General features: G+C 36.7%; 1 protein-coding gene and 1 long non-coding RNA gene across 2 annotated transcripts in view; one reads left to right on the plus strand and one right to left on the minus strand.

Annotated features, from left to right (window-relative positions):
- COL19A1 (collagen type XIX alpha 1 chain) overlaps positions 1–22880 on the minus strand; it is a 285300-nt gene that overhangs the window by 146926 nt on the left and 115494 nt on the right. Inside the window, exons 13-14 of the mRNA XM_036916243.2 lie at positions 17599–17652; positions 15943–15978 (exon numbers count right to left, since the gene is read on the minus strand). Of these exons, the coding sequence (XP_036772138.2) occupies positions 15943–15978; positions 17599–17652 (90 nt within the window). The remainder of the gene's footprint in view (positions 1–15942; positions 15979–17598; positions 17653–22880) is intronic.
- Positions 1445–22280, plus strand: LOC130681309 (uncharacterized). Its single transcript, XR_008994358.1, has 2 exons — positions 1445–1502; positions 21495–22280. It is a non-coding gene; the product is annotated as an uncharacterized LOC130681309 (long non-coding RNA).

A 22880-nucleotide genomic window follows, 5' to 3' on the forward strand; every position in this document is an offset into this window, starting at 1 on the left:
TAGGAGCCCCAGTGCAACATTTCATCATCATTTCAGCAAGTCCTTTGATGACCTTCACATACTCATAATAATAAATTAGGAAAAGGGTGGAGAACTGGCCTTTATTGAGTACCGGCTATTGTGTCAGCAATTCCCCTAGTCACTTTACATAATTGATTTTATTCAATTCTAACAACTCTAAGAAATGGAATTTTTCCCCTCTTATAGCTAAGAAAACAAACTTCCTAAAAATAATTCTCCAAATAGGTGGGGGGCCTGAGCTCTATACTCAAGTTATGTCTGACTCCAGAGCTCTTTTCTACTTCTAATATATTCTACTTCTAATATATTCTACTTCTACTTTACAAAAAATATTTGGAGCATAAGATATAATTGCATATGCATCATTTTAATCCATGAATGGGGCTCAGGTCAATCTTATCAGATTTTAGGCATAGGATCACACTTGACATTTTTGATACATGAAGCTATTCAACTCTCCAGAACATACGATATTGACAAACTAAGAAGCAACTGTGAAACAGGATGGCATACTCTAAGAAATGGAATGAAAAATCAACAGCACAGACGGATAGGAAGTAAGAAGAGCGAAGCCCCAGAAAGCGTCTGAGGGTTAGAACTGGCCGGAAGCTGAATGAGGTGGCAGGACAGAGCAGTCGTGCGGGAAGTGAGAGAGCAAGGGCCTACGATGCACAAGAGCTTGCTGTTGGAGACAGGTCACCATGAATCTTTTGCATTTCTGTTTGTTATGACCGAGGCACTAATTTCTGTATGTTCTGAATTATCTTTTTACCCTTCAGCTGGTGGCCCAGCCAAAAGAGGACCTAGAAAATTCACACTTAATTCTGGCTCAACCACCTACCCAGATGCTCTTGTTGGCTTGATGTGGTGTCAGACCAAAAAGATAATGGCTGCCTGGTCTAGTCCTCTGCTCACCTAGCCTTATGGTAGCCCAGCTGGCTAACGCTGGGGACAGAGGGGTCCTGTGGGTTTTATAAAAACTGTGTAAGTCTTTGTTGATGTACCTGGACTGATGATTCAAGTTAAGGGGAAGAAAGGTCAATTCAGAAACTGAAGGAGAAAATTATCTGGTTTTCTAAGGTAGACTTGAGATGATTTATGGAATTTGTTCAGATGGTTGGGTCTGGGATCCTGGGGAACACGGTTCAGATTAATATGATAGGTTGGCCTCAAGGACTTGCTTGGAGTCCTGTTAATAGTAGCCCTCATTAAATACCTCTGAGATACGTTGAACAGTTTTGGTCCTAGCTCTTGATAACGTTCATCAGAGTGGTTGAGAGAGCGGCGTACTCATAGGAGAATCTGAGATAAGTCAAGACACGATGGAAAAGCAGAGTAAATATTGTTGTGGCACAACGGGTCTTTCCATGAGTCGTTCATGTTCCTGCATGTCTCAATTGCCTTTTGTTCTGGACGATCTTTTTAAGGATGTTTACATAGGAAAGCAAAGGGAAATTTGCTTACTGTTCAGAATAGTAAAGGTAATGTCTCCCTTGGGGCAAAAGGCCAGTTCCCTTGCAATCCATTATAAAAGATTTGGGTTCCTTAAGCAGAGGGCTCTTCAGCTGTGACAGAAACCCACTGCACGTACAGCACCTACTCAGGTTCCTCGGAGGCTCAGCAGCAAGGGTGCTCAGTGCACACATGCCGCAAGCAGGGAGGCCTTTGTCTCTGACTCAGGAGTCTCGTGTCTTCCGCCAGAATCCGTGAAATGGGGTGAGCTAAATTGTTCCCTCATGCACAGGGTAAAATTTCATACCTTTCACAGTTCTTGACAATGGTAAGTCAAACCGTTTCTCTCTATTGGGGGTATATTTGACTTGACTATGCAATTCTTCATATTTAATCCGTATCTTTTTGGGTTTAAAGAAAAATGTTATTAAAGGAATAGATATGAGATCACATGCAGTTGTGTGAATTACAGCTCCTTAGGGACATACAAGAGAGGAATAATAGAATTTCAGAATGGGAAATGATCTCTAAATATTAGTAAGTGACACGCCCAAGGTAAAATAAATAAGTAAGTATTGCACACTTTGGGTTAGGATAGATTTGGTTTTTTTGACCTTATTTCCAGTGTTTCTTGAACTGTTTCTCAAAAGATGACTTTAGTAATGGATCAAAATGAATACAAAATGGATTATATAGCATATTAAACAGCAATTATTTTTGAATTGCTTTTTATAGATCAATATAAGCTTTCTACCAAAAGATTCTGTTCATGTCTTGTAGCATATTAAACAGAAAGTAGGAATCTTTAATTAAGGAGATAATTCCAGTTGCCCACAAACAATATGACTCTCAAACTGATAAAAAAAATAATCAGGGACAGTGAGTGACCTCAGCATGACTATCCATCCTAAATAATTAAATTTATCTGGAAAGAGAGGAATCTGCTCATCATGACCTTCAGGTTGGTGATTTTATATTTTCCTATTGATAGTTTAACTCGGAGGATTTGGTGATATTTTACTTGGATAACATGTTTTTCAGTGAAAAATATTGGTTTCCTCTACCTTTGATGATAAAATATTTACTGACTACTTATGTTGCACCAAATACTTTTAGTCTCTGGGGAAGTTGTACACAATGCAGATAAGGCTGCTGTCCTAATGGAGGTTATACGACAGATAGAAAATACTGCAGTTCAGTTTATATTGAATAGTTTTCTTAAGATGAAAGAAGTCTACTCACAAAGATACTGCAATAATACAAAAGTTCTCTGAGAACATTTCTCAGCAATTACTTCATAAAGGCCTCAATCCTGTTGATATTCATTCCTATAGATATATTTGATGCTGAGTATTAATATAATAATGGTGAGAACACAGCTAAAAGTTAAACAGTACTAGGAGTCAGTCATTATTTTTGAATTTACATATGTTAATTTAATCATCATTGTAAAACTATGCAACTGGAAATATTTTTATCCCATTTTACAGATGATGAAACAAGGGCACAAAGAAATCCAGTGGCATGGTCAAGTTCAAACTCATGGTCTGGATTCAGGATCTGCATAATTCCTAAGCTATACTCCATGAGTTTTTGCTGCAGTGAAATAGTTAACTGTTATGAATATAATCTAATCCTTTTAGACAGCAATTATTTTTGAATTGTATTTTATAGATCAATATAAGGTTTCTACCAAAAGAATTTTAATGCTTAAATAGAGTGGAATTGAACTCATTTCGGTGTAGATTTATAACTTAAATACACATTTTTCTGCATATGATTTTTCAAAAAGGTTTATCTATTTTATAATTTTCTAATGGCACTTTTGATACATTTTAATGTATTTTTCTAGATTGCTGAGTTTATCGACATGAAATAAAGTAGCTCTTTCATAAAGGTTCCTCATTGCAATGTACAGCATTTTTGCAAAGAAAGTTCACTGTTGAATTTTAAAATGTATAATTTAGAATTTTGATGAACACATTTTGAAAAGTCTTTTGAAACAGAAACAAACTATAAACAGAAGGGCAGAAGGAGCAATTCTCAAATCATTCATCTAATGGAAGATATATAAATCACCTCCCTGTCAAATGAGCTCGTGGTAGGTTTTTTCAAAACATAAATCTTCTCTGAGGCTAAACATAAATCTTCCTAGGGCCTTAAGCATCAACTTCCATATATTTATGCACAGAGTAGATAAAAACAACTTTATATTACAGTAACACCTTCTATTTTAATCAACTTGTTCATTTATGTAAGTATTTTACCCACAAATTTAAAAAAATGGACTTAAAAAAATATTTCAATTGCTTTCTTTCTGATGGTCTACTAACACTCTGAAAATCCCAATACTGAGCTGTATTACCAGGTTCATAGAATTAACCATGAATTAAATATGAATTGTTCAACATTTTTAGACTAAAAGTATTAATAAGATTCAGTCAATTCATAGAAAGACCATATAAATAACTCATTTTGATATGTAAGTAATTTTAAATAGTCTTACACTGAGTTGCCTGTTAATTGCCATACCATAGTACATATATTTATATGTCCATATAAATATGTTCAGTACATATATGCAATAAAAGATATATTTATTCTAGTCAGAATAGAAAGAGAAATTATGCTCCATGGGCATTTAACAAGAACTTTTCTATTTCATTCACCTAAAAGGAAATGGTTATAGCTCCTTAGGAATTTTAGTAAGAGAGTATTACTTAGCAGCAGAGTCTATGACTTAAAATGTATTTAAAGTAAATAACTGCTTAAATTACTGCACAAGAATTCTAGTAGAAAAAATAATTTTGCCTGAAATAACTAATTCTTTTTCCTAGTGCCAACATAACTACAGTTGTATAAATACTTACAGATCATTTATATACTAATTGCAAATGATCAGTTTAAAAGTGTTCAACTTTAACCACGTGGTTGCTTTTTCATAATACAAGTAGGTTCTGAGAAGGCAATGAGTGTTGTTTGTTTCTGTGTCCCCAGTAACTAGCATATTTTCTGACACATTAGCATTCAAATAAGTGGGTAGGTAAAATGGAAGGAGGCTGAGACGGAAGTCCCATATAATCTACTGAACAGATTGGTTTTTATTTTATACACACTAATTCAGACAAAGGATTATTTCAAGGCCTCACGTGAATGCCATATGATCCCTCGTTCCTCGGGGCCATCTGTTAATTTGCGTGTCATTTGATTTATAAATGCCCAGCTGAGATCTTCTCTCAGTTGCTTATACACTGAAGGTAGTATTCATAGGGTGAAATCTGTGCCCCCTATCTGTGCCTAATTTTCACTTAAGCTGGATTTAGCTGGGCCCCAAGGAACTGGCATTTAAAGTATCATTTAGTAAGTATGTCTAAGACATTTCTGCTGTTGACTGACTTGACCTTTGGCTTCTGTGTCAGCATTTGGTGCCATCTGGATGAGTATTTCATGACTTCCCAGAGAGACAGTGCCAGATCCACACAGTCCTCGTCATGGTCACTGTATATCCATTGGTGGATATATTACATGAAATACCGCTGTTCTACCTTCCTTCACCTGTCCCTTCTGACATGACATGCAAAGGCCAAAAGAGAAAAGGGGGGAGGAGGCAGCCTCATTTCAATAACAGTCCCTGCCTTGTTTCTGAAGTTCGGGATTTTAGCAAAACTTAACTGTAAAATTCAGTAACGGAATTTAGTAAAACTTTACTGTAAAAACAAGAGTATATTATTTAGTTGAGGAGAATATGATAATAAGGAATAAGATACAGAACATACACAATTTTAAAAAGTTATATATAAAGACATGCTACATGTATATAAAATTAAGATTTTAGCAAGTGACAAAGCATCAAAGATTTATACTTATTATACCAGCACATTTATATGTAAGGATTTGTATCTAATATTTAAATGTAAGCCAAACTAATAGAAAACACCATAAATTCAAAAAATCTGAGTAAACCATAAAATATCTACCTTTAATAGAGGATTTTTATATGAAAATCTTCATGATTTCAGAATAATTTATCAGGATCTACCTTTAACATAAATTTGCATTACGATCTTTGTATTTTGATCAAATAAATTTGGATTTTATTATGATGTTTTCCTTATTCAGTGTTGCTTTTAGCTCCCATAAATAAATATCTGCTTTGTAATTATAAATGTCAACAGAAGAGATATTTTAAATTCATCAGTAACTTGCATTTTTCCTTGGCAAAGTATATCATTGATATTTTAACGATTAGTTCTTTCAATCCATGAATGTGGACGTCTTTCCTTTTATTTGTGTTTTCCTCAATGTCTTTCCTCAGAGTCTTGTAGTTTTCATTGTATAGATCTTTTCACTTCCTTGATGCCCAGGAACTCACTTAAGTGTCATTGTGACATTCATTCCAGGTATGGTGGCAATCAAATAAATTTCGGAAAAATGTGATTTGGTGACATTTCTTAAACTGGAATTTTTAAAAGTTATATGCATATATGCAAAACGTATTTATAAAGAAATTATTCTTTTGTTGTTAATAAGCCAGTTGCTTAGAGGACTTTGCCTGTAGTCATGGTACTATTTGATTCTTTTTGGCTTCATTTATGTTACTGAAAGCAAAGGCCCCAAATTTATAGCAATTTATTTCACATCTTTGCAGATTAGAATGCCAAACTTTACCTTATAGGAGTTAAAGTGTTGAGAAATGGTAAATAAATCAGATAGGATACAGTAAAATTTAAAACTGCAGATCAAAGATTTTTGTTTCAATTTATACTTTTGCATCATAATCAAGTCACAGTAACCATAGATTTATTCTATTTGGCCAGCACTCTGCTTTTCAAAAAATTGATTAGACAGTTTCCTAGAAAATGGATTTAAGAAAACTTCAATAAGCAAATGACCTTGAAATAGTGAAAATGGAATAAGCAGCACAAGAATTTTGTGAGGAAAAAGCATCAGTTCAAATGGTTTTATCAAAATCATTATGCAAGAGCTAATCTTTATCTTACACAAACTGAAGAAAGTTAATAAACTGAATTAATAAGGCTAATACAATGAAGATTAAAAATTGAACAAGACAATATTCATTAACGCCATTTTTTTCCTGGACATACTATGTATCAAACATTATTCTGCATGCTTGCAATTCAACATTCAAAACTCATAAAGAATCTTTGTCCTCATGGGATTCATATTCAAATGCAGAGGAAGATTGACAACAGTAAACATAATAAATAAGCATTTTAAATGATAATGTTAAAAAGTGGTGCTATGGATAAAAGGTAAAAAAAAGTGGACCTCAAAATGGAGATTAGAAATTCCAAGTGTGCATGTGTGACTATAATTTTAAAGTTCAGTGTGGCCATCATTAAGTGACTTTGAGAAAAAACTTAAAGGAAGTAGCCATGAAAATAGGCACGGGCAGGCAGAAGAAACAGGAAGTGCCAATGCCTCGGGTGGGCGTGCACCTGGTACGCTTGGGGAGCTGCAAGGAAGCCTTTGCGGAGGAAGGTCAGCAGGAAGAGCAGGGAGGGGACGTCAGGACTGGTAAGAGCTGAGTCCTGCAAGACCTGGTAGGTCATTGCATGGAACGTGGCTTCCACTCTAAATCAAATGGCGACACATGAGGGATTCCAGACAGAAGCATGACAAGGGACATTCTGGCTTCTGTATTTAGGAAAACCTCAAAGAGATCAACAGAAGAAGTAAGGGAACCACTAACTGGCGACTGAAATAGTCCAGGGATGAGTGGTAGAACCAAAAGGCAGTAAAAATGTGAGAATCAGTCAGATTTGGACATAGACTGAAGGTGAGGCAAGAATAAATAAAGGAATGTGTAAGGCTAACTCACTTTTGTTGACTGATGCAAAATATCTAATTAAATTATAGGTAATCCAGCACTGCATAAAAAATGCATCATAGGCTTCCAGGAAGTCTACGAGTCCTACTGGGTTATAATATTCCCCAGGATAACAACTATTAACTCCAGACAAAATATAAAATAATTACCTAAAGACACGGGGACCTCAACAAAAGCAGGCAGACACTTAAAAGGAGTCAACATTTGGAAAAATGAAACAGCATGTCATCAGTTTTCAGTTTTTAAGAGGTTTAGGTTGAGGGCAGGCCCCTCTCTGGGTTACAGGGTGGCTAAATGGAAATCTTCCAGTTTTGCTGGACTGACACATCAGAGGACACGGTTTAGGGCAATTGTACTTACTAAGAAGTAAAGATGTGGCGTGCAAAATCCTGTAAAAATAAAGGGAGCCCCAAATTCTGTGTATAAACTGCCAAACCTTTGGCTGACCTCTAGCCATACATGTACAATGCAGATGACAAGTTAACCCAGGTTAGGTTTAAAGGACAAAACTGGGATTTCAGGAGAGGCGCTTTGCAATGCACGTCCAGCTAATTTAACTTCTTGCTTTAAAAGATATTTATGTTCTCCAGACAATCATAACAGAATTCCAAGTTTCTATAACACACCACTCACAGTGTCTAAAATGCAATCCAAAATTTTTTGACATAGAAGTTAGTATTAAAATTAACCCATTCTAAAGAGAAAAGAAAGTCAGAGACCCTTGACATTACTCAGGTGATGGAATAATGAGACAAAGATGTTAAAGCATCTATCAAAACTATTCTCAAGGACATGAAGGAAAATATGGCTCTTAGTGAATGAAAAAGAGAAAATATCAGCAGAGAAATAGACATTATTAAAAAAGAACAAATGGAACTTCACTAAATTAAAAAAAAATAGTATCTGAAATGAAAAATTCAAAGGATGGGCTTAACAGTGGAATGAAATGACCAAAGAATGAGTAAGCTTGAAAACAGTCCATAAGAAATAATCCATTCCCAAGAAGAGAAAACCATACGGGAAACAAGTGAAGCATTTTATGGATATGTGGGAAAATATTAAAAAGCCTAACATATGTGTAATTGGAGTCCCAGAAGGAGAAGAGAGACACAAGGAGGCAACAAATTATTTGATGAAATAAGGACAAAACTTTCCCAAGTTAAGTGAAAGATATAAATTTACATGTCCAAGAAGCTCAAGAAGCCATAGCAGGACAAATTTAAAGATTAAAAACACCTACATGTATCATTATTAAACTGCTAATAACCAAAGATAACATGAAAAGTGTTGAAAGCAGTCAGAGAAAAATGACATAGTACATACAGGAAACAACCATTATTGGAATGACAATTGACTTTTCATCAAAAATGACAGGAACCAGATGGCAGGGGAAAATTTTAAAGCCTTTAAAGGGCTGTAAGAAAAAAACTGGCTAGCTAGAATTCTGTATCCTCCATGACAGGTAAAAATATTCATCATGACCAAGTAAGGTTTATCTCAGGACAGCAAGGATGGCTTACTCAGAAAAATACAAGATAGCTTAGCACATTAAGTACTAAAGTAGAAAGAATATACGAAGATTTCAATGATGCAGAGAAACCGTATCAGATAAAACCCTTGGAAAACTACAAACAGGAGGGAAATTTCCGTAATCTGTTTTAAAAACAAACAAAATATAACGAGTTTATACTTAGTGTTAAAGTTTAGAGCACGACAGAGAAAAAGACCAAAAAACTATCTTCTTCATGCAAGATTCTTTAACTCCAAAATAAAGCAAAAAGATGAAAAGAAAGATTATATATTGTGAAATTTCAGAACCTTCACATTGAAGTCAGGTATGAGACTAGGATAATAACCATAATCTATATGTAATAAGACCAGGGAAAGAAATAGGACATGAACATTTTGAAAGGGAAGAGATATATTGTATAATTTAAGGACATTATGGGAATTCTTATAAACTGATGATTATACTGATAATGAGTATAGCCACTTTGGAGGGTGACCAGGCAGTATCCTGTTAAACTGATACCCAATAACTCCTAGGTTCATACTGAAAAAAATCCCATGCATGTGCATTAGAGACAAGCACAGATACATTCATTGTACATTGTTAGTAGAAGAAAGATCAGGAAAAACCCAAATGTTCACCAATATAAAAATGCCAAGTGGTTTGGTCATATGATGGAAGGCCATAGCTGGAGCTAAAAGAGATAAGACTGATCTACATCATCAGTACAGATGACTCTCAAAAACAGTATGATAGGGAAACAAATTTGCAAATATTTATTTACAAGAAGATCCCATTTATGTAATGAACAAAGTACATAATATATGGCTTGAATTGCGTATCATAAGGTAAATGTGTAATACCGCTCATATCAATATAGTCTCTCCCTCAGTATGAAAAGAGAGGAAAAAAAGGCATCCAATAGTATTTTGGTTTAAGAAAATTCGAAGCAAATTTTACAAAGTACTAGCATTCTGTATTAAACAATCTTGAAGAGTTTTTAATTTGCATTTGGTTCTATGAGATAGATTATCCTGCTCAACAGTTCCCAGCATATTTTAACATCTTACACTGAGCTGTGTTGCACTTTTATATTACCAGTCCCTGGTAGGCACTTGATTTTTTAAAAGTCTGGCTTGGAGATTAAAGGAAATTGAATGTTAAAATTTTAATTGAAATAGTTTAGGACACCTCCTTAACATTTCTTTGCTGTTTCCTGCTCTAGATTTAAATAACACATGCAGTAGAAGATAAAAGTTAAGGTTTACAAAAAAGTCTATTTTAAAAATGGGCAAGAGACATAAATAGACACTTTTCCAAGGAAGGTCAGAAAATGGCCAACAGCTACATGACAAGGTGGTCAATAGCTCTAATCATCAGGGAAATGCAATATGCAAATCAAAACCACTAGGAGCTATCACCTCACATCTGTTAGAATAGTTATTATCAAAAAGACAAGAGATAACAGGTGTTATCAAAGATGCGGACAAAAAGGAACCCATATCCACTGTTGGTGGGAATGTAAATTGGTGCAGCCACTATGGAAAACAGTATGAGGGTTTCTCAAAAAATTAAAAATAGAAATACCATATGATCCAGCAGTCCCACTTCTGGGTATATATCCAAAGGAAATGAAATCACTATCTCAGAGAGATATCTGCACCCCTTTGTCACAGCATTATTTACAATAGGCAGGACACAATCTACATGTCTTTCAATACATGAATGGATAAAGAAAGATGTGAGACATACATATTTCAGCCATAAAAATGAAGGAAATCCTGCCATTTGTGACAACATGAATGAACTTTGAGGGAATTGTGTTAAGTGAAATAATCCAGACAGAAAGACAAATACTGCATAAACATGGAATCTAGAAAAAATATTAAACTCATAGAAACAGAAATCAAATTGGTGGTTGCTAGGGTTGGGGGTAGGAGGGAATGGGTGAAGGTGGTCAAAGGGTACAAACTCCCAGTTATAAGATACACAAGTTCTGGGAAACTAATGTACAGCATGTGGCTATAGTTAACAGTAGTGCACTGTGTATTTAGAAGTTTCTAAGAGAGTAGATTTTTAAAGTTAGCGTACACACAAAAATTTGTAACTATGTGACATGATAAATGTCTTAACTAACCTTTCTGTGGTACAGTCATTTTGCAATACATTTATATATAAAGTCATTATGTTATACATCTTAAACTTACACCATGTCCTATGTTAATTACATCTCAATAAAGCTGGAAAAATAAAATAGGAAGAGAATGATACTTTAAATAAAAATAAAATAAATAAGTTCTTTAAGTAAAACCATATGCAATCTCAAAAAAAGTAGGTTTTGGAGTCAAACAGGTATTTAAATATTAGCTCTGCTACTTATCACTTATGTAAACTTAGACAAGTTATTTAGATTTGTTACTTCTCAGTTCCCTCATCTGTTGTGTGGTAATAATAATTTTCTATCTCATAGGGAGTTTAAGGAATGGTCTGCATAACACACAGTAAGCACCCAATAAATATTTCCCACTTATTTAGTTTATAACAAGATGTGTTTTTTTAAAAAATGGTTATCAGTTTTATATATAAAAGATGATAAGGAAAGAATGATCAATTAAATAATTTAAAATAGGTAGGGGAATCTCATATTTATTTCTTTAGAACATTAAAATTGTACTTATTGTAAGATGGTATAATAGCTGACTATGTTTACACAATAGTTAGCTTAGTACAAACTAATTAGTGAATTTGTCATCATCCAAAAAGTTGCTGAAAAGAAATCAAAGTGATTTAAGTTTTTAAAAATTTTCAACCAGCTGTGTTTGCTGAAAATATGTGTAGCAAGAGATACACAGAAGTAGGGTTTATGGTGCTGAGCAGGTTTTCTTTCTTTTTCTTTTTTTTTTTTTTTTGGCACTTAACCACATTCTCACCTTTTGAAATTTTGGGGAAGAAAGAAGCTTTATTCTTCTTGCTATATCTCCAGAGAACATTTTGTACAAGAAAAAAGTATTTAGGGAAGATTCTTGGACACTGTTTTATAAACTACTATCCACATGTTCCACATACAGATTCACAAACTTGTTCTTGAGCTTATTCCTTAATCCTTTGTTGTTAGAATAATCTGGAAAGGCTATAAATTAAAGGAAGTAACTGCTAATATTTACAAGTTCATTAATGTTGTAACAAAAAGTATCATATTTTTCCAAGTCAAGTAGACTGACAGAATATTTGAAGGTTAAAGGATGTAAGTGCTGGTTATGCCATAACGGTTACTCTAATCTCTGTGGTGTTTTCACAGGCCCCATATTTTCTCTTTCTCCTTTCCTTCATTCTTTCCCTCCTTCCCTTCCCTTCCTTTCTTCCTCTTCTTCTTTTTTTTTCCTGGAGCAGTTGCATTGGTTTCTTTCCATATCATCCATGAACATTCATCCATGGAAGGATTCAAATGCTACCAAAGGGATTCGACAGTAGAATTTTAAATGGGATCTCACTTCTTCAAATAATAGAGTTGTTTGGTGCACACTGCATTTGCAAATTGCAGCACCATTTTGGCTGTTTTTCTCACTAAGATGTTTCCTATATAATGGAGAGTGAGGAGGTATAGATCACTGGCAGTAAGAACACTTTAAGGAGGTAGGAAGGGAAAGGTGAAAAAAAGAGGATAAGAGCTGTTATAGTTGAATTTAATGAACAAAACTGTTTCTAGGACTCTGGCCTGTGTTTCATTCGATTTCCTCAACCTTAGCTTTCCTTATTCCTTCTAAACTTTGCCTGTCTTATTCCTTTATCCATCTCCTCTACTGAGACTCAACTATATGCAATCAGTTAAAAGAGAAAGTATAAAGAAGAAACAAAAGTAGCACATAATTAAAATAGCTGGAGAATTTTACTGTTGGATTTTTTTAATGAAATGGTTCTATGTGATTTTTTAAATTTAAAATAATAGCCAAAGCATAGTAATCCACAGGAACAAGAAAATAACAGTAAAAAACACAATTCTCTACAAAAATGTTCTATATCAAAAAGGATTGCCACTATCTTGGTAAATTCATTGTTTCATTTTGCTCATACTATTTTTTCTCAACTTCTTATTAAGCAGAATTCAAATGAAAGTAAAGTAAATAGAGCATTATGTTTTGGAAGGAAAAAAGTGTCCAACTTTTTTCTTTATTTATTCAGGACAATTCAGCTCAGTAGGCTTATACAGTCTCTGGAATTCAATGTCCGGAGTTGCTCACGCTCACGGTCCTGTCAAGAAAGGATTGCTGACGGACTCGCTAGTGGGCTGTAAATGTGGAGATGGTAGTTCATCCTCTAAATCAAATAGTTAGGAGTAAAATCATAGGCATTAATGAGTCTGGCATTTCCTGGAAGCTTTCAAAATTAATCAAGTTGGGAGTTTTTGATCCAAATACTGGTGTAATGAGTAATTCTGAAATGTTTGCTAAAGCTCTGGAAGAGGACACTGGAGATAAGTGTCCAACATGCTTTCAGAGCATTAGTTCTCAAACTTGGCTGCACATTGGGATTGCTTTGGAAAAATCTAAATTAACTGCTGCCTGGGTTCTACCCCCAGAAATTCTGACTTTACTGATACATGGTGCAGCCTGGGAACCGGAGGTTTCAAAGCCCCTCGGGGGACTCTAATGCCCAGTCCAGGTGAGCCAGTGATCTAGGGAACGGCGCAGTCTGCAGTGCAGCCGAGAGTCATGTGTGGTCTGAGGACATGTAGCATCTTCTTGTGAGAAATAGAGAAGCTGAGGCCCCCATTCCAGATTCACGGAATAAAATATGCATTTGAACAAGACCCCTGAATGTTCCTTATGCACATAAGTTTTGAGAAACATTAAGGCACCTGAGCCCACCAGAGTCCCTGAATGGCCAGGTGAAGGCTGTATTCGACTTTTCTAGCCCTAATCTCCTCCACTTAACCAAGCAGGCTTCAATCTTAATTTTGTTTTACCAGCATGCCTTCCTGATGGAAAGACGTATTTCTTTATTACCATGTATTAAGTTGGATTTCAGATAAAAGCCAGACTTCAAAGGTCTAAAAGAATTTTCTGAGTAGGAAGAAAGCTTGTCGCATTATAGTGCCCATAAACAGTGGCTTTCAACTCCAGCTACATATTTAGAATTACCTGGGGAGCTTTTAAATATAGTGGTCCCACACCAGATCTACTGAATTATGATTTCTGTGAGTGGAGCCCCAAACTGGTATATTTTAAGGCTCTCCAGTGGAGTGGAGTTTACAGCTAGCTTTGAGAACCAACATGGACAAACTATAAGTTTATTGACTCTGTATATTGGTATCTCACTTAATGCAGATATAGTGGGTCAGTCATTTTGGCTTCTTTCAAGACTGGTAGCAATCACTTTGTTAAAATGTATTAATCTGCATTATAAGATCAATGAGATATTCAGTGCATAGTAAGTTAGTATTCATTTCAGTTCATCCCTTTTCATATTTAACAGTTGATGACATTAATAAAGTAATGACAAACATATGAAGCATAATGTCTATATAATAGGAATATTTTACCTTATGAAAGAGAACATTTAATTTCACAGTGTTTTTGCTTTGCCAAATCTTTAGATAAGTATAAAAATGAGTTTTTACTCCTCAGTGCCTGCCAGCTGCACAGTGCAGAGACACCCGAGGGTACTGCTTAGCAAGAAGACATCGGCTGCCATTAAAAATCCACAAAACAGATACAGTCCAATACGGTGTTCTGGCTCAGGAGCCAAAACTGCATATAAGGTGAAATGATACACATAAACTGGATTTGGGTCTTCAGACACAGTTGAAAATGATTAGGAAATCAGATAACTAAATGGATACTTGGGCATATAACTTAGTTAAGAAAAACAAGCATGTGACTTAAGTACAAGGAGCAGGCTTAACTCTAAAACACTGCCAAATAATTTTAAAAATAAACTCCACAAAGTATAAAAAAATTGGATAATCCACAGTTAAAACCTGCTCTTGAATAAATAGTTTTTGTTTCTATCTTGAATATAAAAGCTCCAAGCACAGAATTCCATTGCAAATTGAATTTGGTGATTCTTAACTAAGTCATCCATTTGGGCTCTTAGATTTTCCATTTATGAAGAAATATTTGTCTTTTAAATAAGCACTGCTCAGAATGACATTTTCAAGTACAAAGATAAATGCAAATATTATCAAGCCACATGGTCTTTGAGATCCATGCGCTGACCTGTTGGGAAGGGCGCCTCCGCCCAGGTGCTAGAAGACTTTAAACCTGACCTTCTATGATCAGGATGGGGTTTTGAACACCAGTGATTTAAGTTTGTAATTTATGTCATTAGGTAATATCAACATAAAATTCAAGACACCTCAGGCTACAAATGATCTTATTTCAAAAACTTCCCTCTTTTCCATTAGGCAGTCATTCTTAGACGAAATCTTTAAGTTAAATGAGAGTCCTTAATGGCCTATGAAGAAAATCTATAATGGTAAATTATACCTAAATATAAAGTCAGTATATATTTATGACTAAGTGCTTAATAAATGATGAACCATTTAATTGAGAACAATCCCGTTATGTGTACATTATACACTTTTTTCATAAATCTGTTACTGAAATATTACCATTTTATCATTTTCAAGTTTCAGAAGCAAATCACATAACAGAAAACAATGGTGTTGAAAAGGTTCTGGGAAATGTAACAATTGGTTTAAATAGGTAGCGGTTTATACCCTTTGGGCAATCATAGTTTATTTTGTCCTTTTGGAGTTTTTTAGAGTAAGTAGAACGGTCTCTGCATCTATTAACTTTAAATGTCATGCTAAGAATGTATAACCAAACAGTTAAGGGCACGATTACAAACCATATGGAGCATAGAGAAAACTATTCAGGATGGGTACTGCTTTCAGACTTTTCTAGGACCTGCCTGAGGCTAAGTTACTTCACCATTATTGACAGATGCCCCATCTTTAAAATCTGGAGATTTGGCTTGATCAACTCCAAGGTCACTTTCAATTCTCAAAATACCCTATGGCTTAAATTCTGGTTTAGTCATGATATAGTATGAAAAATAAACAAGGTAACATATTTCAATTTTGAATTTTGATTTAAAAAATACTTACAGTTAAGGCTGGTGGTCCTGGAGGTCCCGTATCTCCCTAAAATAGATAAAAGAAAAGTTGCAATTGCCAATAGCCTTTTTTGCATGTATTTATACATTTTCTGAACGGATGGACACAATAGCTAGATAGATTGTGAAGGAATGAAGAATACAGTTTCATCTGAGAAAAGTCTCTGCACAATGAAAAATTTATCATGAGCTTTTAGCTCTCATGATATAAATATCACCCCGTGCACCCCCATACTTTTCACAGCAGCAGAACTTGCTTTTGAAATGCTAAAATAATCTAATTTTCTATTCTTTTGTCTACAAATCCAAAATTAGAAAGAATATCTGTTCAAATACCATTACTTGCCAATGGAGCAGCTGGGAAGTGTCACAGTGACAGATAATTTTTCTGACAAAGTTAGTAAGAAGATCAGCAGAAATACTAAGTGGATCTCCCCACTTCACGCCTACCAGCTGCAGGCAGCAGTCCCGTCACCGCTTCTGAAGTTCTGCTCAACTGGCATTGTGCTTGGCACCAATTGTAAAAGGCTTTGCCCCCTTATGTATTTTTAAACGCTGAAGTTGCTTTGCTGACCTATTCATGTGAATACAAATTGCCAGGTGAATATTTTGAGAAAGGAGTTGAAAGCTTTAAAAAGTGGTTCCTCTGAAAGCTCGCTATTTTCCAGTTTCTCTGTCACCTATATGCTTTATTGTATCATGGCCCCCATTTATTTCCTAAGAACCCTGAGTCATTAGGGCCAAGCATTACAACACCGCGGCCCTCATCAGGTAGCTACCATGGGGACTGCATCCTGTGCAGCACGGGTCTCTGGGCTGTTGGGTCCTCATGCTGAGAGCACCTCTATGGCTTTCTCTTTTCTCATCTGATACAGTCACCTCAAAAGCCAAGACAGCACTTAGTCTTCAGTACTTTTTGAACGACTGACTAAAAATGACCAATACTTATTAAGGAACATCAGTGTAGCTAAGTGGGTCACTGAGAACCAATCTGCAAAATCAAATTTAGCACAGAGGTAAATACTGAAGAGAGACGAGGATTTCTACTGAAGAGAGACGAGGATTTCTAAGTGTGCGGAGAACGGAGAATAAAATACAGAGCAAAAGATGCCCGCATATAATTCTCATCAAATTGGGATCATCTGGTCACCTTCAAAACGACTCTTGCTTTTACTATTTCTAAATCTCTTTTCAAGGTCGCTGCCAGTAGGCATTTTACAGTGAGGAAAAAGTGGCAGGAATGGGAGTGGTTAGGCTCAGCCTGAGACGTAGCGTCATCCTCCTTTCCCTGAAAGGCCACCTTGCTCTACCCTTATGGCCACAGTTCAGAGCAGTTGGCAATGTTCCCTGACACGGCACACACCTGCCGATTTGGTGGTGGAAGGCCTACTGCTGTTAAGCAAGGGAGAGAAAAGGGAAATCTTATAAACACGAATTTATGTCAAGCAGCAATTGTGCGTTTAGTCTCTTCAAACTAATTAAATAAACCAAAAGGTTTTTCTTGTTCAGATGCTTTTAAACATAATAGCCTTTGGTTAATTTTAACAAAATTAACTTTTGGCAGTTAGACACTATCATTGAAAAGTCTCTGCATAGGTTCTCAAGGTTTTCTTTAAAAAACTGGCACTTTTCTGGGTGAATACACTACCTTTTCTCCTTTTGGGCCCGGTGGACCATGAGGACCCAAGTCACCTTTCAAACCCTGTAGAAAGAATACAACCAGTGTGATTTTTATACACAGCTCACAGAAAGCGTCAATTTCTGACAAGTCATTAGTCACAAAATAAATCATAATTTACTGAGCTCCCAAATCCCATTCTTAAGATTGTAGTATAGTGAGAAATAGAGACAAGTGGCGCTAAAATGATAAGTAACATCTGCGTTGCGGTGGGTACAGATACATTAAATCAGCATGAGGCCTCAATACTGCATATTTGTGCAACTTTGCTTCCTGCTAAAATTACATTAATTCACCATCTGGGGGAACATCATTTAGATCTATATGAGCTTTTAAGTATCCACTTTGGATTAAATTTGTGGATGTTGTAAATACCTTTGATTTAGCATTGATTTGGCCTTTATAAAGCCTGCCAAAAAAATTCAAGAGTTACATCAAAAAACACTTTTACATCTCTATGAAGAAATCTAATTGTGGGGGAAATGGAATGAAGGATGTATTCTTTTCCTGTTGCTCACAAGCTGGAGCTCAAATGCAATCTATTTCCTGCTTCCAAGTGTGTTTTCCTTCTCGAATCCCTGGATTTATAAAGATACCAAATGAAACTATGTAAGACATGGACAGCATATCAGATAAATACACTGATGAATCTTCCGGACTCTTAGGTGTTTCGGTGGGTAGTTATTTGATCTGACTCAGAAGTGACAGCATTTGGGAGTCCCACAGTAGGTGGTACTGGGGCTGTTCTGCAGCCGAGTGTATTCACAGGGTGAACGGAAAGTTAGACGGACATGTCCTGACCCTGTGCGAAATGGGAAAAAACATCTTCCTTTGTCCTTAATTGAACACATTGGATGGGGGAAGAACAGTAATGGAAAAGCGAAGGAAATACTCTGAAGCTGCACAGCGTGCAGTAAATCTAGACGGCTTTCCGTTCCTAGCTGAGCGTTCAGCTTGCACCGCTCTGACACTGTGCAGTGGATAAACAATGCCAAAAGCCACCACCAAAAGCTACTCAATACACAAGCCAATAATGAATTCAAAGGAATGAAAGAAAGCTCGATACTTGAAATAATCTTGCTGCGGAGAGTATGTGAGAACTGTAGGCTTACACTAAAAAAATTTAATGGATGAAAACATCATCCAATTGGCAAAAAAGCTTTGGAGTTGCATAAATACCTTTGTAGGTGAAACAATCGGTACGTTGTTTCCATCATTACCTTGGAGTATTTACGGAAAAAGGATGAGTGAAAAAAATGAACTCATATTTGAGATGCGATATTCTGTGTTTATCTGAAATAGCCATTGTTTCCCAAATCAAGCAAATGTACTTTCTTTACACATGCCCCTGGAATAAAGCTTGATACCCATATTATGAACACATGGGGGAAGGAAACTGCTATTTCTGTGGATAAATTTTATTATTAATTCACTCATTCACTTGCCCATTTATTCACCATGTGCACATCTATTGTACAGCTGTGTGCAGTCACTTTCCAGCCTTTAGACTTGCACCATGAGCCACGAGTGGCTTTTGAGTCCTTGACATGAGACTAGTCTGAATTGAGGTGTGCTGGGAGCGTAAAATACCACTGGGTTTTAGATATTTCATACAAAAATGAGTAGTAAAATTTATTAATGAGCTCTTTTATATTAATTACATATTGAAATAGTAATATTTTGAGTGTATTGGGTTAAATAAAATATGTTATTAAAATTAGCTTCACCTGTTTCTTTTACTTTTAATGTAATCTAGCAGTTAGTAATATAATCTAGAAATCTAGTAATAGCTATTAGAAAATGTAATATATTTACATTTGTTTTGAAATTATAATATGAATACATATACATAGAGCATTATAAAATATACAGTAATAATATAATAAGTATATAATATATTTCTATTGGAGAGTGCTAGTTACAGATATAAGAAGGAACTAGTTGTTGACAAACTCTCTCTGACCGACCTGCACTCAGGTGCCTTTGTGTGTCTCTTTGTGACGAGGCCTCAACTTTGGCCCGTGACCTGTCCTGTCTTTGGTCTGCCCAGCCCAGTTTTAGGAAGAATCTCACTGAGTCAGGTTAGAGAGAATCTCCCATGCTTGGTACCTGCCCGGGTCCCTCACCCCTCCACCTCTGATGTTTAAATCTGTGGCCTGCCCTTAGCAAGAATCCCGTGAAGTCACTTGAGCAAGAATGCCCCTGCCCTTGAGACCTGCTCTTACTGCCTTTCCACTCATTGACCCTGTCACTCTGTTCCTCGGCTGTAACTCTCCACCTGAACTTGCTGCATTTGGAGTTGAGCCCAAGCCCTCACCTCTATTATCATACCTCATTCCGACAGTCTTGAACAAAAAGTCTTCCTTACCCTTTAAATAAGTGTTGGGATCATTTTTTCCTTAGCAAAGTAAAGATTCGTGACCTCATGGAGCTCATGTTACAGGAGGAGGGTGACTGACAATAAACAGGTCAACAGGCTCCATGTGTTAAGAGTAAAGTGGGGAGACCTGCTACTCAGAAACAACCTCTGAGTGGAGGTGACATTTATTTCCAGAGGATCCAGCCTCGCACGGGTCCTGAGGAAGAGCACCGGCCACAGAGGGTGCGGCACAGGCAGGGGGAGCGCAGATTCAGTCACGGTTAGGCGGGGGTCGTGGCATAGGGAGAGCAGACCACGGTAAGGAGGAGGCATTGTTCTAAGTGTGGCGGGAAAACACGATGTGTTTTAAGCAGCGACACGACGTTATTTTGTCTCAAAAAAATCACTTTGGCTACAATGTGAAAATAGACTGTAGGCAGCAGGCACGAGAGCAGGTGAGGGGCTCCCGCAGCTCCCCAGGCGGGAGGGCAGGACGGCTGGGACAGGCGGGGGGCCTGGAGAGAAGTGCGCACGGGGCACCAGGCTTGCACACCCGCCTGGGAGTGGGCAGGAGAGCGGCGGCCGAGGTTGGCTCGTACTTGGTTTACGCACCTGTCTAGGTCGGGCTGTTTTTTACTGGGCTCAGAATTTATTAAAAAGAGGTTTTCTCTCTTTTTAATGCTATCCAGAGAAAAGACACACATGAAGAAAGAAATGGCTGAGAAAGACACCAAGTATCTCTTAATTCAACAAATACTATTGAACATCTACAAACATTCAAGACTGAGCTCAAAATTCCTATGAACATATGAATATGAAAACTTTATTTTTAAAAATGGATGGAAACATAAACACAACGTTCAGGAAAATGGTTCACCCCACCTCTGGGGTGGGCCTAGGGTCACACTGAGTTCAGGGTACATGGGCGATCCAGCTGTTACTATGATTCATAGTCATTTTCTATGCTACATGTTACAAGCATATTATTCTTAGCCATAAAATAATACATTAAAATTTTTTCATTACTCATAACTGACAAACTAAACCTCTCTGCAACTTCTGGGAAGGGACCCATTGGCTATTGAGCCAGCTAACCATCCGGGGTGCCGCCCCCTATGGTCAAGGACAGGGTGGGGGAATGTTGCCACCAATTACCCGTCGATGTGAATACTGAGTACTATTATAAAAGCATATAACTCGTGTGGGGGGAGCGGGTCCAAAGATGCCTAATTCTATAGGAGGTGCTCAGGACTTCAGAGATGTGGAGTTTAGCAAAGTAGGAAAGGAGTGGTATTTTATGCATAATTTTGACTAAATTACTTAAGCTTCCCTATACTATAGAAATGAATACTAGTTATCTTAAACGGCTGTTCTGAAAAATCAAGACTTAGCACATGGCAGGTACTTAATAAAAGTCCTTTTACTTTTCAAGTCTAAGTTTAAGGGACTTGTTTAGTTTTGTACGCAGTCTGATGGATTTACAACAACTGTGCTTTAACTCACACAGGATACAATGCAGCTGAGAAGGACTGTGCTTGCCAAGCTCCTACGTGGACGGTCCCTGAAGTGAGCCCGCGTACCTCCCGTCCTCTGGGGACAAAAGGCAACGCTTCGGAGGCCATGGCTCACCGCGGGCTCGCTCGGAGCAACAGATCAGTGATGCTTTTCTCAGGAAGATTTCCTCCTCGCGTCACACCGCTGCTGCTATTAGTGGTTATTGGGGACCAGGGAGAAAAAGACATAGCACTCGCCATAAAGCGTAAGGAATCTAATGGAACAGACTCTGGCTTCTGTACTGAATAAGCTGGCTGTCTATTCCCCAAGTTCTCAGTAAAACTCCCGTATATGAAGACTCTCAAAAGCCCAGCAGCTGACTGTTACTCGGAGACGGAGCTCTACCCAAAGGCAAGAGGAAAGCCTAAGGCCAGCATCAAGACTAAAATGACAACAGCAGGTAGACTATGAAATTAACCTGTTATGGAGGACCGACTACTCAGGGTATGCAGTATCTTTAAAAGTCAGAAGATGATACAAAAATAATATTGGTTAAATTTTTTAACCCATCAATTAGTTCTGGCCCCACCTTCCCACTGACTGCATTTTATTCTCAGGCAATGGCACCAGCTGCTGTCAGCTGATAGCTCAGCTTTGGGTTTCAGTATTTTTGTTTTTAGTAATACAGATTGCACTGGTATAAGGAGATTAACATGATTACTTTAGAAACATCAGATGCTGTAATTCTGATCAAGAATGTTTGAAAGACAATAATAAAGATGCAGAGAAAGAGACTAAACTCAATGACTGGAATTGACTTTTCTAGGATTATGTAACTTCACAAAACCAAATATCTCTAAGATTATATAACACCACAAGAAGATATTATGCAACTCCAAAAAATCTATTTCTATTAGAGATAAATGTGTTTTATTTAAGCCAGTTTTTAATAATAGCAAATGTTTACATGACTCTTACTGCATCCGAGACACTCCTCTAAATGCTTTACATGTGATAACCCTTTAGTTCTTAAAAAAAGCCTTGAAGTACATGCTATTGATATTATGATCTCACTGTGCAAATGCATAAACTGAGGAAAAGAAAGAACAAGTAATGTAAAAAGTAGTGCCAGGTAGGCAGTGGCAGAGCTGGGATTTGAGCCCAGGTAGACTGGCTTTGAAGGTCACATTAACAACTTTAAAAAACTCCCTTTAAAGTCCATTGTAAGATGCCATTGTTGAATGTATCACATAGCAGGTCACAATCAAAATCATTTAATTATAAAGTCGGATGTGTATAAAGCTGAGGTCTTGTGTTTTGAGGCTGCAAATGCTAGCAGTTCAAATTCTGCACAATGTCAATAATTTCGGTATGCATTATTTAAACTGCAAGGGAAATA

Source organism: Manis pentadactyla, chromosome 16, assembly GCF_030020395.1.
Source record: "Manis pentadactyla isolate mManPen7 chromosome 16, mManPen7.hap1, whole genome shotgun sequence".
NCBI classification, from domain to species: domain Eukaryota; kingdom Metazoa; phylum Chordata; class Mammalia; order Pholidota; family Manidae; genus Manis; species Manis pentadactyla.